This window comes from Thalassophryne amazonica, chromosome 5, assembly GCF_902500255.1.
Source record: "Thalassophryne amazonica chromosome 5, fThaAma1.1, whole genome shotgun sequence".
Taxonomy (NCBI): domain Eukaryota; kingdom Metazoa; phylum Chordata; class Actinopteri; order Batrachoidiformes; family Batrachoididae; genus Thalassophryne; species Thalassophryne amazonica.
The window spans coordinates 82,949,133-82,972,410 of record NC_047107.1 but is presented as its reverse complement, the minus strand read 5'-3'; the positions used below and the strand labels follow the sequence as shown (position 1 = coordinate 82,972,410).

Here is a 23,278-nt window from a genome sequence, read left to right as displayed (position 1 = left end):
GTATTCATTAGATATAGACATTTCGACTAATCTGAATATCTTAAATCTAAATTTTTACAAAACAAAATTACCCATATCTAGAATTATACTTTGGACTAATCATAAACTAAGTTTGGATAGCCACAGTGTGATTTCTATCTGCCTCATAAATGAAAATATTGTATTTTGAAACAAATGAAGCCCTAAGCAATCCAAGTGTCGATCTGTCGAGTGTCGAGAAGAAACGACTCGGGCTTCAAAGGTTCAAAGCTTGAGTAGCAGCAGACGTAACATCACTGTCGTCCACTTCGCGGGAGTTGTCGCTACAGCAGTGGTCGTCTTTTTAAAGCTTGTAGCCAGCAAACGGCAGTCTTAGCAGGTAAATCAAAATATGCATGTACAGACAATTAGAAGAAGGTTTACCCAAACATTACCTACTTGGGTGTGTTTGTACCCCCCCGAGCTGAACGAAGCCTCTTTACCACTGAGCCGTCCTTCGCTAACGTATAAATAGGTGTGTAGCTAAAAGCATGCTGGCTGTTTATTATCAAGAAAAAAAAAAATGTTATTTTTTTATTTAACGCACGCGTGTGCACGCGGCCGCTGCAGTAATGGCCCCTTCTCGTTTTGCAGCCTCATATTTCACAGCGGGGGGAAAATTTTCGGCGACAATCTTAAATGCCCTGCGTATCCATAGAAACTACTCGGCGCGCGCGCGCATCCAACGAGCTGATTGACGTTATTATGCAACACGAGGCAAAGATGTTATATGTCTGTTATATAACTTGGTCTGTAGATGGTTTTAATTCTTCGTTGAATGGTCGATGACTGTTGCGCTCTTCTGGAGTCTGTTTCGTGTGTGAGACAATACGCTCGTGTAAGTGATGGATACGCTGCTGCGTTTTTTTCTCTCTCTCCCGTTTCCAAGAGCAACCATGTCTGACAGAAAGGCAGTGATCAAGAATGCCGACATGTCTGAGGACATGCAGCAGGACGCCGTGGAGTGTGCCACACAGGCCCTGGAGAAGTACAACATCGAGAAAGACATCGCTGCATACATCAAAAAGGTACTTCAAACCTGCTACATGCACACAAGTAGATCTAACTTGGACTGATGAGAAGCCCCGGTGCTTGTCTAATCTGGTATTATTTTGCATTCTTCTTGAGACATCTCTCTCAGACAGCAGCATCCCTGCTTAAAATGATGCTGTTTTCACCATACTGTGGAAATCCGTATATTGCGCTGAAATTACCTTCAGTGCAACTATGTTAAACGCTTTGACTCAGTTCAGACTGGGGTTGGAGATCTGGCTCGAGCTGTGTTCTGTCCAGACTGCTTTCTAGGTGAACAGTGTTCAGACCTGTTTTGCACATCCTGCTCATTTCTACACATGCATCCAAATTCAATCTGGCTCAAGCCAAATTCTTTGCAGTTCGCCACAGTGGAGATGACGCCGTGGATGCACGAAGGCAGCGAGGAAGTTTGACATCATGATCTCTGAGCTAGCCGGATTCAAGCCACAATTGCTTTCAGCGTTGTGATTCCCGCTCAAATCCAGCTCAACCCAAATCTGCCAATCTGATTTTGCAAAAAACTATCCGACTTTGTGGTTCCAAAAATATTCCAAAATGTGGCTTCAAAATATTTGTAATTACCTGTCATTCTAACTTTACTGCAAACATTTAATACTTGAAGTAGGGAAAAAGAAAATCTTTAATTATTGGGATTCTAACCCGGGGCTGCTGGACCAGAAGTCCAACACCCTGCCACTTAAGTCAGTTTCTCACATGCTGTGATGGGTCAGAGCGTGAAGTCATTTTCCAAACCTTAACCATAGCCCGCTGACATGGCTACACTACGTATGAATAAAAATTTTGTATCCTTTTTTGGCTATTACTATTGACTGTGAACATAGTGTCAGAGGTTGTGAAAATAGTTACTCCATAAAATGTGACCATATTTGGCGCACTTCTTAATCTTGATATACTATTTATGCATATTCTTACCTGCTCATCCTTCAGGGTAAGGGCTGCAGCAGTTTATCGAATTTGAACAAAAACCGAGATTTAAACTAATGTGATTAGCAAGGCTGATTGTTTTTACATTTTTTTTCTCGGTATATATTTAACAGATGCTGGGTGATGATATAATCAAGACCATATAATCATGACCGATCCAGATTTGTGAACCACTGTCTCTGTATTTTAGAGTACAGATAATGCATAATTTTAAAAAAATGTCAAAAGCAGATTCATCAGTTGCTTTTGACTTTACTTACTTGGTCCATAAATAGTGTCTTTTGCACATGCTATTGAACGCTTTTTATACTGTTCTGTCAGCAACGACACCAGCTCAAAAATATTTTTCTTAATAGCGCCAAGGACAAATGCCGCTCTCAGCCCACCCATACTTGGTTCTCTTTTATGCTGTTCTCAGATGTGAGGAATAATAATAATAATAAAAAAGCTTTGTTAATGTTTCCTGCTGTTAGGTTTAACACAAAAGTGAAATACCTGTTAAATACTGTTCTTACAAAAGTAACTTGCTTTAATCGTCATCAATATATGTCAGGGGTTTGTGCAAAAATGCAAAAGTGTAGAAATGTTTGATTTGTTTTTCATCTAGGCTTTTCTGTTCTTTGAGCAGATTTGAAAATAAAATGGTCTTTGATCCAGTATGATCATTATTAAGGGGGATATTGTGCCAGATTACTTTTTATCTTCCTTTTACATTTTCATGTATTTGATATTTAATGTTCAACATCTCCAAAGTTCAGCAGTTCTATGTTTCCACTGATGTTCTCTTGATTTAAGCAGAATTTGTGACTGACAGGTTGTTTTAGACCTCTGAGACAAATGTAATATAAATAACCAGATGCTCTTAATTTTACTCCAAATTAGTAAAAGCCCACCAACTGAAACATTCACTTAAGTGGTAATGCTCCATCATGTTTTACATGTACATAGTGAATACCGATGCTTGACTTTCAAAAAAATCTAATCGCAAATCAAAATGTGATCACATATATCAGTCAGAAAATTTTCTGAAAATTGTTCAGCCCTACGTCAGCACAATGATCAGTCTTCTTCATGAGCATTCTTATACATGGGAATGTTGACTCAGAAACTTTAGAAAACCCTAGGCATATTCCCTGCCAAATGAGTGAAGTTTGTAAACACAATTAACTCAAAAAGAATAAATGCTATTATCTTATACATCTCCAAATTATTGCACCAGAACAGTCCAAAAAAAATTTGCTTATGTAATATCCCATAAACAAGGCTGCGACCTGCTGGGTGGTTGGTGGATGAGGGATGCATGATGGAAATTAGGAGCAGGTGTTATCTTTGTCAGCCCATTTCCACACACATATGCATTAAATATAACTTACCATGCAGTGGTTACTTTTTAAACTTGGGCAATATAGTTAGTTAGATCCTTAAGTATTGGTAATTTCATGTTTTTTGTCATAATTTTCCCTCTATGCATTAACACAGTAGAGTTATAAGATATGGTTATACTTGTAGTATGTAGACTTTCAACTTTAATAAAAAGGGCTCAACAAAAATACTACATTGACCATTTAGGAATTCCAGCCATTTTTATGCAGTTTCTCCATTCTCATTGGCCATCAGTACTTGGACAATAGTTGATACAGGAATGTCAAAGACAATAATATTTCTAAGTCCCTGAATGTCTTGTGCTTCATTTATACCAGTCACTAAGAAAAACAAATGGAGGCACAAATCGTAAATACTTCCATAAAACAGTGATCACGCAAGACAGTGTGGAAAGCCACCAAGACGCCCATGACAAGTTATAGGTTTGTGTGTATGACTGGAGAAATTGCATGGTATATCGTTCGTCTGTTGCACCAACAGCTTCATGGTAGTGTGGAACAGAAATTTTCATGCAAAAATATAGATCAAATCTAAGCTTGAGGCTCCTGTGCACCTTCTGAAAAACTCTCAATTTCACATCTGCTTCTGAAGAAAATCTTTGTGCTGCTCCACCATGAAAGGTATCACTGGTGGTGTAATAGAAAAGGTGGCACTGTGCTGCTTCTCCAGTCACGTCCACAGATGAACAGAATTCCTTCAGTTGTCTGGTAATCTTCCTTCACATCACCTCCTTGCAGTTTGTTTTTGAGAACTGCCTACTCCACACATTTACCATACGGTACCATGCTGTTTATATTAAATGATTGATGTAAATAAAGTCCAAGACAGTTTCAGTGACTTGGAAACATTCATGTGTTCATCCCAACTTAGAAGAAAACTGGCTGTAAAAGTGATTTGTATTAATTCCATTGTGTTTGTCCAATTACTTATGGGTTCTGAAAGTAGAGGACCTGTGTGTAAGCCATTGTCAACCTTGGTCCTCAAGTACCACCTAACATTTTTCAGCTCTGCCAAAACTTGATTAGATTATTCATGTCTGTTGATGCTAGGTTGGCTGGCCACACATGAATGAGCTAATCAGCTTGTGGCAGAGCAGGGAGATGTGAAATGTGTAGGTTAGGGAATCCCTGAAAACCACAATGTTTTTGGTAAACCCCCTAAAATTAAGCTTAAAATCTACAGTACAAGTACATTTTGATTGTTTCATTTCAGGGTATTTTTTTTTGTATAAATGCTTGTCCATCTTTTCTATAATTTAACATTCTTTTTCCACCAGGAGTTTGACAAAAAATATAACCCCACCTGGCACTGCATCGTTGGAAGGAACTTTGGCAGCTATGTGACCCATGAGACCAAGCATTTCATCTACTTCTACTTGGGCCAGGTGGCCATTCTGCTGTTCAAGTCGGGCTGATGGAGTGTTTTCTCGTCACCAGTTGACCACATTTACAGTACTGACTGACTCAAAGGCACTAATCATTCCTGGGCAAAAGGCGCTGCCTTTTCTGTGCTGCTTTCTACTTTGTTTTTGAAGAAAAACCAGTGGCCATGTAAAAGATATTTAAACACTTTTACGGTCAGGTCATCAACATTTGGACATTGACAAAGACACGGCAGTGGTCTACCACAGAAAACAAATGAATATAAGTTCAGACCGCAGACAGCTTTAAAGAGCATCAAATTCAAATGCATGATTTAGTTCTCAAGTATTTGATGTGACAGCTGACATAAACAGTTAATCCTTAAGTGATTATCTGCTTACATTCAGGCAAATGCTTAAAAATAGTTTAATAAGGTACATAGTTAAAACAAAAAAAAGAATTTTATGCTGTGACCAGGTTAATTACTTGCAATGAATCAAATTGATCAGCATTTTACATTAAGGATCCCCCCGTGGGAGTCCCCCCTCTAGTTTACACCAATTCGGAAATAGTCCCATATGCTGTGGTAGAAAGCAAAATATTAACTGTCAGTGTGCAAATATTTATGGACCTGACTATTTTTGTCTTGTTACATTAGATGTCATTTTTTTAATTAAAGCGTAGCTATTAAGCTTTCTGGGTCCAAGTGCTTGTGTGCTTATTTATTAAACTGCTTTATTACACAGTGATCAGGGTGGGTGTACTGTTAATACATGCATAATCAGTTGTTTACATAACCATTGGGTATAGTACACATTTGACTCTAGTCCCCATTAGAAATGTTTGAAGATCACTGGGTGAGAATGTAATCTAGTTAAAAATACAACTGATGGCTATGGATTTAAAGGACAGATGGACAAAGAACACCCCCTCCAGAACCAACAGCTATGTCAGAAAAAAACCCAAAAAAAACCTGAATGTAGCCCACTTTGCTTCCAGAGAATACAATTTGTGTACAAAGTCTTACAGTTTAAACTGTAACTTGGGGTTTGGATTCCTTCAATAGTAGTTTGTGTTGGGAGGTGGTCAGTTGGAGTTGACGTTGAATGACCCATTGCACCTTTTACAGGGTATGTGCTGACTGCTGAGCACTCATCAAATTCAGTGGTAAGTTGTGCAGTCACACAAGATGTGTTTAATAGTAAAATGTAACCCAGGTAATCCATGTTAATAAAAAATTACATTGGTTTAGTGGCAAGCAGGCAGTGTGACTTTTCTAGCTTGCAAATAAAAGCTTGACCACTTGGTTGTGAAAACCAAAGCTTTTCATTACTGAGTGCAAAATGCTTATGCCAGCCGGAATTCAATTTTAGGACCAACATTGTATACATGTATGCCTGAGAATTACAAATTAGCCCAAACACGTATTCTAACAATATGGTTGCTGGCTTAAGCCATGCTGCAAAAAATTTAAGTAAAAGCCAAATTTTTGTTTTGCATAGCATTGAGAAACTTCCATGATTTAAAAAACATTTTTTTAGATTTTTAATTGTAATTTCAAAAGAAAATGAATAAAATAGTACTTCCTGATGTCTTGATACTAAGACTTTTAAAAGACATTTTAAACATTTCTGAAAGAGAAATGACTTTTAATTTCCTTAGAATCTGAGGTCATGTTGGTTTTACCAAACTCCTTTAAATAGACATAAAATGTGCATATCCACATTTGAGATGCTACACAAACTTTTTTGTTTACCATTTGTACTACCTAATATAACTGCTAAACTATCCTCAGGCATATGAGCATAAAATAGGAAACAGGATGTGACCTTTTAACCTCTTAATATAGGTCAAGGTTAGCCATCTTTGAACTTGTCCAAGGTCTGTGTCCCAAGAATGTTCCATGTGAATTTGAAGACCCAGACAGTAATTGAACTGGACTTATGCTGAACACAGACAGATGCAAAGCCTTTGCAATACCTGATGGCCATATTTTGGCCTCGGGTAAAAACTGATCTAATAGTTACTTACCTGTTGACCTATTTGAGCAGTGACTTCCTTGTCCATTTATTAAGCAACTAAAATTAATTCACTAATAACTCTACCAGCTGCAACAATCACTGAGGCTTTACAAGTAGTAAACTTGCATATGGGTAAAATAGCAGCTTCCCCATGAAAAGATCTGACAAACAGATTACATTTTTAGGTCATTCTACCACACGGACAAGATACGTTAGACTGTTTATTGCAACATTTAGAAAACCAGCTTGTGTGGGTAGACACCATTTGACAGGCAGAAAGTAGAGCGCAGGTACCCTTTCAGCTGAGGTACCTTCTTGACGAGGGGCATGAGCTGTGAGTCAACAGCCTTTTGGTCCTCCTTCCTCTGCTCTGTCAACTGGTACTTCTACAGGTTAAGGAAAGCAGGATGAAGTCAGGGTTGCTCTTTAGCGACATCTCACAGAAATGGTGAAAATTTGTACAGTAGTACACATAATAAGAACACTGCCTCACCTCTTTCTCTGTATCAAAGATCTCCCCCTCCTGGTGACGTGGCCTCCTCAGCCTCTTCTTCTTGAAGTAGGCATCATTCAAATTTTTGGGGATTTTCATGCCAGAGATGTCAACTTTTGTTTTGGTGGCAATAACAAACTTCTGATGTGCCCGACGCAGTGGAACTCTGCTCAGGACAAGAGGGCCTAAAAGTGTTCAAACAAGAAAAATTATTTGATAAGAGCAAGCACAAAATCTCATTGCCAACAGGGTTATAGTGTAGCCAGGTTATGTTGACCATTAGTATCTCGATGTCCACAGCTGGCCGAGAAAAAAAAAAAAAAAAAACAAGAGTTTACACAAATAAAACCTTAGTGTATTTCGTCCTAATAGATTACAGTCAGAGACCTTTGCATTGGAAATTAAATTGTTAATCAATGTGTCATTTAATTCATACATTACGTGATGAATTTCTGTTGTGATTCAGAGCTATTCTAAATAAGAAATATAGGCTTGATGCAAATGTGTATAATGACTTCAGGTTTTAGATGCACTAATGGCCTACAACACTGCCACACATTCAATACAACTGTCCACAACGCTACCCGTGCTTTTTAACTACACCGAGGGCCTGTCCTTAAGTCAATATGCAGATGTGACCCAGTGGAAAAAGTTTTATACTGGATGTCACTCAAGTTGAAAGTCTATGTACAAGGTGAAATAACCAAAAGTGCTTGTTTTGACAGCGGGAGGAAACCCGCACATACACAGGGAGAACACACAAACTAGAGCCTGACCAAATATATTAGTTACACGCCTTTTAGGCACACAGCTGTATCGGTATTGTACTGCTGATATGAGAGAGAGAGAGAGAGAGAGAGAGAGAGAGGTTGGAAATGGCGCCATTACATAATTTGGCCATCAGAGGGTGCTCCCACAGCATTGTTTACAATGCTGCCAAGATGGCTAGGACCCCATCACCCCTTGGTCACATTGGCTACAAGAGACAAAATGACCAGCTTGATGCAAGAAGCACTGGACAATGCATAGTGTGTGGTACTGCATTGCAGATGTCACTGTATAAATGAGTCTTCAGAGAAAAACTCAAGTTCCTACCAGTCACAAGCAGGAGACCACTTGAGAGTTGCTTCAGGAACACCACACGCTAAAAAAAAAAAAAAACACAAAGAAGACTGTCAAACAATTTTCAATTGATGAGGAACAAATAAAAACTGGGAGTATATGATACCTAAATATATCCTTGTCATTTGATTGCAGGAATGAAAGTGGTGAGAAAAAAAAAAAAAAAAAAAAAGCTGAAACCCCAATTTTGTTTTTCATTCTAGCAGCTCTGAAAACTTGAAAAAGCTTGAAAGGGTTAATGAAAAATTTCTTGGGGCAGTAATGGATGAGAAAATCAGTTGGAAACCACACATCAAATATATATATATAAACCAAATTTTCAAGCATTTCAGTGTTAAACAAAGCAAAACATGTTCTAGATCACAAATCACTCAGTATCCTACACTGTTCCACTGTCTTACTGGATTTCAATTACTGTGTAGATATCTGGGGCAATAACTATGAATTCAATTAAATCAACTATTCTTCAAAAAAGGGCAATACGGGTCATTCATAATATCACTATCAACAACATACTCTTCTTAAAGTCAAAAATATTAAAATTAACAGACACTCCTTTTTAACAAACTTTATATTGTCTGGTATTTTACTTTTTAATAAATAGAAATAAATTAATATTACAATTTGTAACGCATTTGATGCTAATGCTAACTTTAACATTGAAAATGCCATAGATATGCTAACGCATTAGCATCGCTCCTGTTTTTGTTATAAAATACATCTATCAACTGTTTCAGAAGACCACAACAGGTCAGTTTACCATACATATGCTCTTTAAGGTTTAGCAGAGAAAAAAAAATTGCCCCATTATACAGAGAAATACAACCCCTGGCAAAAATTATGGAATCACCGGCCTCGGAGGATGTTCATTCAGTTGTTTAATTTTGTAGAAAAAAAGCAGATCACAGACATGACACAAAACTAAAGTCATTTCAAATGGCAACTTTCTGGCTTTAAGAAACACTATAAGAAATCAGGAAAAAAAAATTGTGGCAGTCAGTAACGGTTACTTTTTTAGACCAAGCAGAGGGAAAAAATATGGAATCACTCAATTCTGAGGAAAAAATTATGGAATCATGAAAAACAAAAGAACGCTCCAACACATCACTAGTATTTTGTTGCACCACCTCTGGCTTTTATAACAGCTTGCAGTCTTTGAGGCATGGACTTAATGAGTGACAAACAGTACTCTTAATCAATCTGGCTCCAACTTTCTCTGATTGCTGTTGCCAGATCAGCTTTGCAGGTTGGAGCCTTGTCATGGACCATTTTCTTCAACTTCCAAAGATTTTCAATTGGATTAAGATCCAGACTATTTGCAGGCCATGACATTGACCCTATGTGTCTTTTTGCAAGGAATGTTTTCACAGTTTTTGCTCTATGGGAAGATGCATTATCATCTTGAAAAATGATTTCATTATCCTCAAACATCCTTTCAATTGATGGGATAAGAAAAGTGTCCAAAATATCAACGTAAACTTGTGCATTTATTGATGATGTAATGACAGCCATCTCCCTAGTGCCTTTACCTGACATGCAGCCCCATATCATCAATGACTGTGGAAATTTACATGTTCTCTTCAGGCAGTCATCTTTATAAATCTCATTGGAACGGCACCAAACAAAAGTTCCAGCATCATCACCTTGCCCAATGCAGATTCGAGATTCATCACTGAATATGACTTTCATCCAGTTATCCACAGTCCACGATTGCTTTTCCTTAGCCCATTGTAACCTTGTTTTTTTCTGTTTAGGTGTTAATGATGGCTTTCGTTTAGCTTTTCTGTATGTAAATCCCATTTCCTTTAGGCGGTTTCTTACAGTTCGGTCACAGACGTTGACTCCAGTTTCCTCCCATTCCTTCATTTGTTTTGTTGTGCATTTTCGATTTTTGAGACATATTGCTTTAAGTTTTATGTCTTGACGCTTTGATGTCTTCCTTGGTCTACCAGTATGTTTGCCTTTAACAACCTTCCCATGTTGTTTGTATTTGGTCCAGAGTTTAGACACAGCTGACTGTGAACAACCAACATCTTTTGCAACATTGCGTGATGATTTACCCTCTTTTAAGAGTTTGATAATCCTCTCCTTTGTTTCAATTGACATCTCTCGTGTTGGAGCCATGTTTCATGTCAGTCCACTTGGTGCAACAGCTCTCCAAAGTGTGATCACTCCTTTTTAGATGCAGACTAACGAGCAGATCTGATTTGATGCAGGTGTTAGTGTTGGGGATGAAAATTTACAGGGTGATTCCATAATTTATTCCTCAGAATTGAGTCCATATTTTTTTTTCCCTCTGCTTGGTCTAAAAAGTAACCGTTACTGACTGCCACAATTATTTTTCCTGATTTCTTATAGTGTTTCTTAAAGCCAGAAAGTTGCCATTTGAAATGACTTTAGTTTTGTGTCATGTCTGTGATCTGCTTTTTTTCTACAAAATTAAACAACTGAATGAACATCCTCCGAGGCCGGTGATTCCATAATTTTTGCCAGGGGTTGTAGTCAACTGTATAACTGACGTCATTTAATGTGCATTTTTATCCCATATGGTTTGCTCCATTGAATGACCTCCCCCCACACACCTTAAAAAAAAAATGGATATGAGGAAGCTAAATCCAGTATGCCATAAGCACATTAGTTCGTTTACGCAGTGTTGCCAGAGACATTAACAGCCATAGAAACGCTGTTAGATGAAGAACTGGACAAGTTCCTACTGCCATTATTTGCTGGATTCAGTAAAGCAGACTGGTGCTTCCACAGTCTGCTTCCGTGCCCAGCACCGCTTCCTCTGCTCAACGGTGTGTCGACGGCTCACCTGCGGGATGGAGTTGACTGCTGTGCTGACTCAAAGCTGTCTGTACCTGCTGCTGTCAGGTTCACATTTCCTAGAAGAAACACTTGTTTAATTTTAAGGTATCAAATTACACTGCTCTACTTAGGTGTCTTATTTTAAAAATATATGTTTGAGTACAATAATAGCTGCAAAAGTTGAAAGATGGAACATATTTGATGAGACGCAGCAGAGTTGAATGGTACATTCCATCTGTCAACAAATGAAAATATTCTTTCAACTGTATGACTAGAAAATATTTGTTTTGCATGACACTTAAGTAGATCAGAGTCCTTTGACACTTAAAATTAAGCATGTGATTTCTTCAATCTACTGAAAAACCAGAACTTATGATGAAGTGGTACAGAGGAGGATTTTCTTAAAAAGAAGACCTGAAAATTCAGCTACAATTTGCCAGAAGGTACATGTGTTATCACACATGTACAAGCCTAGATTTAATGTTTTGGTGAAAGAAAACCCTCTGTATCACTTCATCATGAAGCTGTATAACTGGGAATACAAAATGCAAAACATGCACCATGCACAATTTCTCAAATCACAACCACAGATGCCTATAACTTCTTCTGGGTTGTCTGGGTGTCTTTCCTCACTCTTCTCCTTGTTGCACAGTCACTCAGTTTTTGAGAACTGTCTACTCCATGCAGATTTACCATAGAGTGACATAGTGTTTGCATTTCTTCATAACTGATGTAGGGGCCCATTACTTAACCCATCATTTTGGCTTTTATATTTTAAATGAATTTATATCAAGTTGTAGAGATTTGTTTTGAGTTTAAGATAATTTTACGTAATTTTTATATTGAGAAGCCTGATTTACTTTTTGCATTTGAAATGGCATGAATAAATCAAAATGTGTGAAATGCCAAGGGGCAGAATACTTTCGCAAGGCACTGTAAGAGCTCACTCCCTTGTTTGCAGCCTTGGGTGCAGAGCTGACCTCAGGTCGTCTTGTTGCGTCACCAGTCTTTGTGTCTCGCTGTTAGCTCGTGTTTGTCGGTGTGTCTGCACAACTGCTTGCAGAGTGCCTTGGAACCAGCTGGCTCAACTATGTCTCTCACTGGGAGCTTGTGTATTTGTGTCCATGCAACTGTGAGAACGAAGCCTTTAATTGAGCATTTGAGAGAATAGCTGATTAGCCATTTTTCTTTTCTTTTTATACTTAACATCAAAAGAAAATTGATCAGCCATTCTTTCTCTTGCACACAGAACCAAAAGTGGTAGAGTTAAATGCTCAAAAGTGTGGTTGTGCTTGACTGTTGGTACAGTATTTACCAGATTATAAATCACACTTTTTTCTGTATTACCAGCTCTTAAATTTGGGATCTTCTGTTTGTGCACTTTCATCAAAATTCATTAGCCCATTATTAGATAATATTTTAGTTTTTTTCAAAAACTGTCACACCCAAGTGGAAGTCACAGGACAATGCATAGTGTGTGGTACTGCAAATCCGCGTGGCTGCTAAATGATGGGCACTGCAAAAGGCTGTGATTAATCACTGTTCTGCTTTCACTTCTTCCTCTTCCGTCATATTTTAAAAGTTTTTGCAGTGCGCACAGCGATTACATTTCGATCATGGATCAAATATGTTAGGCAGAAAAGTCCGCAAATACGACCAACTTCACAACACAAAGTCAAAAAGACGCTCAAATGACCCGCAGTTCACAGAGGGAATTTGTACTTACCATACCATACCATTGGTTTGGAGGAGTGACTTGACCAAATGCAATCTTTTTAAGGCTAGCATTTATTTAATGCAGGTGTTTATTTTATTCAAAGTTTTGTCCCAGTCATTAAATGAGGCAGGTCCTGATTCAAGGACAGGCTTTTAATCAAGGAAATATGCAAGCGTAATTGGCGCTGGGAATTCCTCGTAGATCCTTCGGCCCCTCAGGACTGTAACTAATCCGTTACATACATATGACTGATTTCAATTATAATGGAAACTGGTCCACCTGAATCCATTATACACACACGAGTTTTACTGTGTGTGTGTGTGTATGTGTGTTTGTAAAGTGAGGTACTCCAGAAAATATGGTATATAGAAAAGGAAGCATTGTTAATTCTATTGTTAATGTGATCCTTTTTTCTCAAAAAAAAAAAAAAAAATTACAGATAAGAATAATGTTAAAGTACTGGACCAACCGCTAAGTAGCCCTACCATTAAAATCTTAAGGATTATTGTCCACAAGGATCCTGATGGAGTGTGATACCACCCTTTCTGTGACTGCAGGCAGCTTGTTCCATCAGTCACTGGACAGCAAATACAAATAAACAAATTTCTGTATATTTCATTACCCATATGCAGTAGTCTGCACCAGCGAAATAAGGCATTTCAAAAAATTTGTTTGAAATTGCTTTGTTCTTCTAAGGCCTGGATCACACGGCAGGATAATTAGGCCGATATCGGACCCATCTTTCCCTTCCGACAATCTTAAGGACACCCCGACAATCGTGATAATGCTAAAGATAATCTTATCAGATATTCCTGTCGTGTGTGGTGTGTTAAGAGCGCTCTGATCTGCCCGGAAGGACGTCAGGGGCGCTCCAATCGCAAATCGGGGATATTCAACATGTTGGATTTTTTTGGCCTGATATCGCAGCGTGTGTTGTCCTTCGACCAAAACGAGCGCGCAGCCTGCTGAATGTGACGTGCAGCCAATCAGAAAGCGAGGTGACGGACATACAGAGCGGAAAATAAAATCAAAACAGCTGTTCTGACTTACCAGAAAGTCCAGTGGTCGCGCTGTCTCCACTCCTTTAAAGAACACCTTTTCTTTTGTATCATTTTTCCCCCTGTTTTAAATAGTCCACAAAGTACCTGTTTGTTTACTCTGAAGTCATGATTAATCTCGAGAGATTTTGCGAGATTTCCTGTCTGAGCTGGGAATGTTCGTGTGTGAAATCTGTTCCGTGTGTGGTGGTGTTGTCCTTATCGTTTGGCTGAACACCACACAATGTACAACCAACACTGTTAGATCTATGATTTTTTTATCTTCACGTGTGTGGTCTCTCACGTTTTGGAAACTGAAAGATAAAATGCATTCCCCAACAACACAGACAGAAACTTTGTGATTCAGTAATACTATGTGACTGTGTGCCATTGACATGTGTTCAATTCTGTGCAAAATGGATGATCCATATGCCCTACTGCATGCAAATGTAATGTAAATGGACTGCATTTCTGAATCTCAGGCAGACCAGGAAATGAACCGAGGCCCCTCTGGTCTCAAGGGCCAAACTTTAACCTAGAACCACCAATAAACCACATGAAAGCTTGTGCTAGAAACTGTTCTCACCTTTCCACGGTGACGACCAGTGAGCAGAATGAGGACAGTTCCTGGGGTGATAGAGGCACGCAGCTTCCTCTTGTGTTGGCAGAAGGGCTTCTTCCCATGGCTTCTCAGTTTACGGGGGACATCCTCGGTAGGGTAATAGCGGGGCTGTGGTAGCACATGCAGAAAACTGTCATTTCTTTTTCCCACATTTACTACCAAGTTCCAAGGGACAAGTGCAATCAGCACAAACACTATACTGCTGTACACCAAAAAGCAATGTGGGGTAAACTGATGCCAAATTGGTGCAATTTTAATGCTAAGTTTATGCATTTTGCTACATCAGGGCTGTGAAATGAAAACTGTGAAATCTGAAGAAAATTTGCCAGGGGTGTGGGGGCATAGGCCCGCAGGAGGGCCCCGTGGGATCCCACAAACCAAATTAATTTTTTATCTAATGATACATTTTCAGCATCTCCTGGAACAAAAAATCTCAAAATTAATGCATATTTAAATGATCCTTTATTCAACCTTTAATTTGAACCGTCAATGATTATGTTGAAATAACAGAATATGATGTAGAAGTAAGACCTAGAATGATTTTCCTTTTAATTGTAAACCAAATTATACATTAACGCAAAGCCATAAATTGTGTAAATTCCTGTAAATCCACTCAAAGCCACAGTGTCTTTTTCCCATGAAAAAAGTCTACATTAATAAAAACTCATTGTAAATCCATTCAAAGCCAGTCTTTTTTTCCCCCAATAAAAGAAAGTCTAGATTAATGAAAAAAGTCACAATGTTTTCTAAAATCCTGTTTGAACAGCACAATGTTTATTTCCTGGGAGAAAAAATTCTTACCGTGTTTCCTGATGGCACAGTTAGCTTTTCTCATCTTTCATCTGCGTTCATGAAGCCAGTGACAATTCCACGGATTCTTGTCCTTATCAGACTTTTTAAAACAATCTTTCTCGCCATCTTCTCTCTGTCCAATGTTGGTCCGTGACACAGACATGCTGCACAATTCTTCTTTTAAAAACTTTAGAGCTCTAAAGGTTTGCGATGTCCACATGCTGCGTTTAGCTTAAGCGTCGCTGCAGCAACCAACCAATCCCACTTCACGACAACTATCACAACAGCCAGGCTTTTTTCTCCTCGAAACGCAGATCAGGGGACACTGATTTGTATCTGTAAAACACAGATCAGTGTCCGTGGACGGCCGTGGTCTTAAAAGAACATTTTGCGATAAACATTTAAAAACTCAGTGACTATCACAATTACAGAGTGAAACACAAACACCCCCCACCATGATGAAATCCGCGGAATGTCGCGGATCCACAGCGTTTTCACAGCCCTGTACATTGCATAGAATAAAGTTTGATTTATTTATGTTAGCAACTGAGGTTGCATTCATTTAACTCCTTTTTGATTGCAGTCTGTACACTATTCTTTGTCCCAGATTTCAATAGAAAAGTCTAACATTTACAAATATTTGCACCTCTCAATATGGTACTGATGTTGAATTTTCACCTGATTAATAATGACATAATAATGTCAAACACAGACCAAATTTAAGGAATCAAACAAATGCAAAAACTTGCACCTTTAGTTTTAAAAGGAAACCTACAACAGCACTTACCATCTTGCGTAGTTTGACAACTCGGGTGCCTCCATTCTTGTCTCCTCCAACAGTCTTTATAACGGTAGCTTGAGGCCTCTTCTTAATCTTCTTCTCCACCTAAATAAAATACCACTTGTCAACATCAAAAATAAGTTGTTGCCATACAAGACAAGTTCCATCAGTTTTGCACTCACCTTCGTCTTAGTGGTCTTGGTCTTCCTCTTGTACATGGCCCTGCGGCCATACATGGCAGAACGGGAATAGCGGCCAATGCCACGGGCCAAAACCGGGTTTCGGCTCCCGTGCTTTTTCTTGGCAGTTTATCTCTTTCTGCCATCTGAAAAACTGTAAGGTATACAGTGCCATGAGAATCCCACACACAAAGAAAGCTATACAATTAGATATTTTGCTTTAGAGGTAGCCATTTGTCAAAGGGGATATTTAAGCCTTGGTTGGATTTTTTTTTAACTACTGCCCTATCTTACAAGACCAACATTGCTTCAGTAACAATATGTACACGTTAGTACTGCCCATGCCATTTCTGCAGGCACACATTACAAATGTTAACATACTAGAAAGAAAAAAAAAAACTGCTTAAACTTTTAACTCCTACTGAAAGTATCGGTGACGCATAGGGAGCATGACAACTTGCATTAGCTAACGATTAGCCCATTAGAAACAGATTGCCATTCACAAATTCTTGCTGCAAGAGTGGAAGCAGGATTTTAAAGGAAAACATATAGACTTGACAGCTGGTAACGAACTACATGCTTATATTAGCTACCCAGCTTATGGTTCAGACACGGAAAAGGCTAGGCTAGCCGGCGGCCTATGACTCCCGATAAACCATACTTTATTACGGCAGGCAACAATTATCTACAGCAATAACGACATCTGACGGCTCATTTGGGCCCACCGATGTGTTTCTGGACATTTGATGAATGTCATCTTTGTTTTGGAAAGCAGATTAACGCCGATTTTATAGCCACAGAAACACAAATGGAATAGACCCTTACCTTAACTATGAAAAAAGGCCGACATCCGGGGATGTTACGTATATAAGGACGCAGGCACGATGACGTTCACGTTTTCCACTAGTATTATGGTCGTTGTAGTTTTTTGGGTCGTATTTTTGACAAAGGTAAAAGGTGGATAAAGTTGAAAAACTTTTCAAATAATGTCTATATTCTGAAACAAATAATAATCAAAAAATCTTGTGAACTTCCTCCGTCTATCGTATATATTTATCTTTGACGTAATAATTAAAAAATATTTTAAAATCCCTGTAGTCCAAATGTGTTCCCAGACTCTTAAATGCCATCATGCGCAAACGCACACGCACGCTAAATGACAAATATTATTTTATTTGTGTTCCTTATTTAAGGATTAAAGCAACGGGACACTTAAATGCATCATGTTTTCAGCTCCATTATACTGTGGTAGATATGGGAAACAATGGTGTCAAAATCCAACCCCTCGTCCACGTTGGGAAACCAGGGTAATGGATCAAGTAGGAGATTGCTTGTTGGGGTGAAATACGGTGTGGACCTTTTTTGCCCATGACTGTTAATCCTAAAGGGCTAACAGGATTCCTGAACATGAGATGAGGGGGCTCTGGTGAAACAGGAAGTCCTCAATGGTTGGTGGATCGAAGGTGGGGATAACCCAATGGCTGTGAAGGTGGACGAAGGCTGCAACAGGTCCTCAGATCCTAAATGTCTGAGATTTCCAAGCCATCGCACCAAGCTAGGTATCTGTCAAGGACCATGCGTTTGTCAGCGTGCAACATTCCCACACCCACGCGTAGACATCTCTAGATTGTGTCCACCATCCCATCCGGGAATTCATCAAGAGACAATCTTCCTCACCCTCAAGGGATTGCCCAGATGACAATTGGAAACAATTATTGTCCTTAGCGTGTATGTCTGGCTTTTTTTCCTCTTCAGTGAAAACATAAATACAATGCTTTGAACAAATTAGTCCATTATTATTATTAACAGTAGTAGTAAAGTATTTGTAAACTGGTCAAATTAAGTTTATTTTAGCTCAAGGTAAGACTAACTACTTTTGCCAAGTGCACAGCAGTGTGAAACCCAAAGAAATTCATTATGCAAAATTTACACTTGGAAGTTGTACTACCAATTACAATGGACATTTTTCTTGATAAATTCAAAAGATTATCAAAAGTTAAATTTTGAAAAGAGGAAATTTGAGATCAAATATCTTACATGTGTAAATGTACACTCCAGCTTCCCCATGACCCTAAATTGGAGTAAGCAAGTATAGAAAATAAATCAATTCTATTGGAGAAGAATAAAACAAAAGGCATCTTCAGCTAGACTGTTATAGTTGATGGGAAGTGCAATGCTGCAGTGGTTAACACTCTTGCATCACAGCAAGGTCACAGGTTTGGTTCAGAGTTAGCATGTTCTGTTTTTGTTTATGTAAGTTCCTGCTATCATTAAAGTATGGATGTTGGATTGCTGTCCAGAGAGGGGATGGTGGCTCGATTGGTACTCCATTCATTGTTATAATAATAATAAAAATCAGCCTTTTTTCAATTCACAAGGGTTGAAGTAGACTCACTGGATACTAAGGTGTTATTCTCACACAGTATGGTATTGCAACAGCAACATCAGAAAGGAACACGAGAAAACAGAGAAGTGCCAAGGGCTGAAGGAGTAACTGGAACAGATGTGGAAGGTAAAGTCTAAAGTGGCCCCAGTGGTAATAGGAGCACTAGGAGCTGTAACCCCCAAATTGGAATGTGGCTTGAACAGTTTCCAGGCACATCAGAGGTCTCTGTCCAGAAGTGTGCAGTCCTGCGAACAATTAAGATACTGCATGTAACCCTCAAACTCCCAGGCCTCTGTTATGTATATATATATATATATATATATATATATATATATATATATATATATATATATACACACACACACACACACACAAATATACATAAACACACTGTTTCCATCAAAAGAAGTGTTTTATTGACATTTTCACAGAAATACAAATTTTTGGAAAACTGAAAGGTTAGTATTAACAAGCACTTATGTGTACTAAGGCATTGATCTTTAGAGAAGTTTAAAATGCTTTTATTTTGATGGGCAAGTTTACATATTAAAAATCAAGCACCTTGACGTGCTCTGGCATTAAGCCTCCTTTGGTAAATGAGCAAACAACTGCTACAACTCAGGTTTAAACATCACTGCTATTAATCTACCAATGGCCGTCACAATCTAATCAGTGTCAAATTGCTGTACAAAAAAAAAAAAAAAAAATCTGACGAGCAGCAGGGGGCCTTATACCCAACTCAGCAAAGTAAAAGTCCATTGATACAATGAGAAATACAGATCCCACCCAACACACATATGAAGTAATACGTATACCGCAAATAGTCTTTAGAAGAAATGACTAAATTCTAGATTTCATTAAAACCTGGATAATAGGTTGCCATCAACTTTAAGGTCCAAAAGCTTCTCAACTTCAAAACCAACTTTCTTAGCAAAAAGTCCCTTGTGGTTCAGTTTTATCAGAGTCATTAACAGTTACTGAGGGGCAACAGCTCATACTATACGAGGCTTTGAGATGTAGCCTTCTGTATAACATCTGCAGGTTAATGTTTGTGTCGAGTTCAGATAATTCACAGTGACGCCTCATTAAGAAATATCCTCTCAGAGGCTCCCATTTTTAGCTTTAAGCGTTCACCTACTTTGAGTGATAGGCTTGAATTTACCAGGAGCCCCGCCTAAAGTACCTGGCTCCCATCCAAACACTGTGACAGTTTCCAGTGTGGTCAGTGCAATCACTGCTCTAATGCGGTCAAATGTAAAAGTCTGTAAGATGATAATGATATTTTAATGTGTAGATATGCAGGTGAATATTCTGTACTTGTTCTTTTGGATCTCTCTGCAGCTTTTGACAGGTGTTTTAATATAGAGACTAAGGACTTGGGTGGGCATCTCTGGGTTTGCAGCTTACCTTTCTAACAGGTGTTTTGCTGTTGCTACAACAAATTTATGTCTTCTTCTGCCATGCTATCCTGTGGTGTACCTCAGGGCTCTGTTCTGGGACCTACTTTATTTGTTTTGTATTTGCTCCCAATTGGTCACGTCTTGAAGCTCGGAGTCAAGCCGCTGCTCTTCCACGTCGAAAGGAGTCAGCTGAGGTGGCTTTTTCCGGATGCCCCCTGGACGCCTTGCTGGAGAGGTGTTCCGGGCACATCCCATTGGGAGGAGGCCCCAGGGAAGACCCAGGACACGTTGGAGGGACTATATCTCTTGGCTGGCTTGGAAACGCCTTGGGGTTCCCCCGGAGGAGCCGGGGGAGGTGTGTGTGGATCGGGAGGTCTGGGCGGCTTTGCTTGAGCTGCTGCCCCCGCGACCCGACTCCGGATAAAGCGGAAGAAAATGGATGGATGAAATGGATGGATGGTCATGTCTTGAGCTCTTTTAAAGATGTTTCATATCACTGTTATGTTGATAACATCCAGTTGGATATTTCATTTACTCCTCAAAAGGTTACTAGAGTATCTGTTTTTTAGAACTGTGTTGAGGTTATTGGAGGATGGATGGCGGCTATTTGTTATTTGTCTCTTAATACAGCAAAAACCGAGGTCCTTGTTTGTGCCCCTGATGAGTTTGTTCCCTCTGTGGTTAGGATCCTTGGCTCTCTGGCCCCTTTTGCATGCTCAGCAGTGATAAATGTGTGTTATGTTTGATCATTCCCTCAACTTTGACACATATGTTACCCGCCTGGCACAATCTTGTTTCTTTCATTTGTGTATTATTGCCGTCTGAGCAGCACTGCGTCTAGGGCTGAGTTGGAGGAGATTATTCATGCATTTGTCTCCTCGCGTCTTGATTACTGTAACTCGTTCATTAGCCTTAGCAAGGCCTCTCTGGACCCCTTACAAAGGGCCCAGAAGGCAGTGGCAAGGCTTCTTACAGGGTCATCAAAGAGGTCCCATGTAACACCGATTCTGTCCACCTTAAACTGGCTCCTCATCCATTTCAGACTGCAATTTAAAATTCTGGTGCTGACTTTTAGAGCCCTGCACAGTCAAATGCCAACTCACATCACTGAAGTTTTATACCCATGTGTTATAATAAGCAGGTCTCTGAGATCTTCGGACCTGGGCCTGTTGGTTGTGCCTAGGTCACAGCGGAAGACCAGGGGAGACTGTGCATTCGAGGTTGTGGCACCTAAATTGTAGAATGCACTGCCTTTTGACCTACGCTCTGTGGACTCTGTCAAAACCTAACGTGAAGGTCAAGACCTATTTGTATAGGCTGGCTTTTACCTACTTTTGTGTTTCTGCTGTTTTTAATTTCTGTGTTCTTATGTGAAGCACTTTGTGATTTTTATCTGGCAAATTGCTATATAAATAAACTTTACTTACTAGAGTGTCTGATAAGTATGCAATAAGGACAAATAATGATGACTAGCCAATGGCTCGCCATTTTAAATAAAAATGTTACAGCGGCCCTTCTATTCTGAGAGCTAGTTATTGATCATATACCACATTCCATACTCGGAAGCAATATGATAAAACAAATCAGTGAAAGTTTTTGGATGTTCCAGTTGAGGGTGACCTATTAGCCAGGTCTTATTGAAGACCTACAATTTAGTAATTTCCTCAAAAGTTTCCTCTAAGGTGCCTTGGAAACATTTGTGGCATAAGGTATGTATTTTATACATCAGTGTATGAATTGTGTGGGGTACATCTTTTTCATTTAATTAATGTATCACTGTGGCAATGGACTGTTATTCTGCTGGGTTGGGGATAAGACCCCTGCTGTCCGTCTGATTTTTGACAAAATTTAACATAGTGATTATGACTGCCACTGGCAGACTGATGGGCTAAATGTCTGCACCTGCTGCTAAACTCGCATGTTAAAACTTGACTCAGCTGTTTGTCCATTTCCTGACAAAGGCTTGACGCTGAAACGTGTCAAAGTTTGATTTTAACATGTAAATTTGCCCATCAAAATAATGGAATTTTAAACTTACCTGAAGACGAGTGCCTTGGTACACATAAGCTCTGTAAATACCAATATTTGTTGCAGGCACACTTGTAACAAGAACCAATACCTAATTTAGAGCATGATAAATATTTTAAGGCAAATGCCAGCGCTCTTCTAATCTTGACTATATGCCAAGGTTCATCATGTTCTAATCCAGGGGTTCTTTTGAACACATCAGCATCTTCTTCTTTAATCAGCACTTTTCAAGGATGATGGCAATGCCCTGGCCACCACCAATACAGGCAGAGCCAACAGCATATCTGCCCCCTCGCCGTCTGCATAAAAGAATATTTATTATTTCAAGGTATCAAAGATTACCAACAACTCAAATGACATACTGTGCATAATGTTAGCAATGATAATGTTACCTGAGCTCATGAACGAGGTGACTAGTAATGCGTGTTCCTGATGCAGCAAGAGGGTGTCCAATGGCGATCGCACCACCGTTAACGTTGCTCTTTTCTGGATCCAATCCAAGAGCCTTGGAAACAGCCAGATACTGCGGTGCAAAAGCTTCATTCACCTGTGAACCCAAGTGACACCATAATAACCACCTTCTAACACAATAACACAACAAACATAATAAACTCAACAAGGAAGACAACAACGCATGATGCATGTTAATGCTGCTATAGGGGCATACCTCCACTAGATCCATGTCAGGGAGAGAAAGGCCTGCTTTTTTCATAACTTCTGTAACTGCTGGAACTGGGCCTGTGGTAATTAAAGCATTATTACTATTACACACATGACCAAAATTGTAAAATAGTATTTTATTTGGCCATTGTATGCAAGAGAACTCCACTAAAAACCGTTTTAACACTAGAAATGGATTGCATGCAAGTTATCTGGTCAGACATTTTAAAATATAAACCTGACTGGTTTCAGTGAAAACTAACACAATGATATGTGACATTTGTTCAAGTACAAAAAACAGTAGGTTTTTATTGTGAGCATTCATTAACAGTGAGGAAAATAAGTATTTGAACACCCTGCGGTTTTGCAAGTTCTCCAACTTAGAAATCATGGAGGGGTCTGAAAGAGACATAATCTAAAAAAAAAAATTCCGGAAATCACAATGTATGATTTTTTTATAATTTATTTGTATGTTACTGCTGCAAATCAG

The 23,278-nt window shown here is 39.1% G+C and overlaps 3 protein-coding genes across 3 annotated transcripts in view; 1 reads left to right on the top strand and 2 right to left on the bottom strand.

Annotated features, from left to right (window-relative positions):
- The first annotated feature begins 205 nt into the window (after positions 1 to 205).
- Positions 206 to 5,443, top strand: dynll1 (dynein, light chain, LC8-type 1). Its single transcript, XM_034170713.1, has 3 exons — positions 206 to 358; positions 908 to 1,046; positions 4,658 to 5,443. The coding sequence occupies exons 2-3, from the start codon at positions 915 to 917 to the stop codon at positions 4,793 to 4,795; spliced, it is 270 nt and encodes an 89-aa protein (XP_034026604.1). The 5' UTR covers positions 206 to 358; positions 908 to 914; the 3' UTR covers positions 4,796 to 5,443.
- A 1,524-nt stretch (positions 5,444 to 6,967) lies between these two features.
- On the bottom strand, positions 6,968 to 17,216 carry rpl6 (ribosomal protein L6). Its single transcript, XM_034170712.1, has 7 exons — positions 17,140 to 17,216; positions 16,318 to 16,460; positions 16,142 to 16,240; positions 14,527 to 14,670; positions 8,352 to 8,400; positions 7,257 to 7,441; positions 6,968 to 7,149 (listed from the first exon to the last, which is right to left on the bottom strand). The coding sequence occupies exons 2-7, from the start codon at positions 16,369 to 16,371 to the stop codon at positions 6,997 to 6,999; spliced, it is 684 nt and encodes a 227-aa protein (XP_034026603.1). The 5' UTR covers positions 16,372 to 16,460; positions 17,140 to 17,216; the 3' UTR covers positions 6,968 to 6,996.
- Positions 17,217 to 21,598: 4,382 nt separating this feature from the next.
- acaa2 (acetyl-CoA acyltransferase 2) overlaps positions 21,599 to 23,278 on the bottom strand; it is a 30,075-nt gene continuing 28,395 nt past the window's right edge. Inside the window, 4 exon segments of the mRNA XM_034170711.1 lie at positions 21,599 to 21,946; positions 22,263 to 22,427; positions 22,521 to 22,675; positions 22,796 to 22,866. Of these exon segments, the coding sequence (XP_034026602.1) occupies positions 22,346 to 22,427; positions 22,521 to 22,675; positions 22,796 to 22,866 (308 nt within the window). The 3' untranslated portion in view covers positions 21,599 to 21,946; positions 22,263 to 22,345.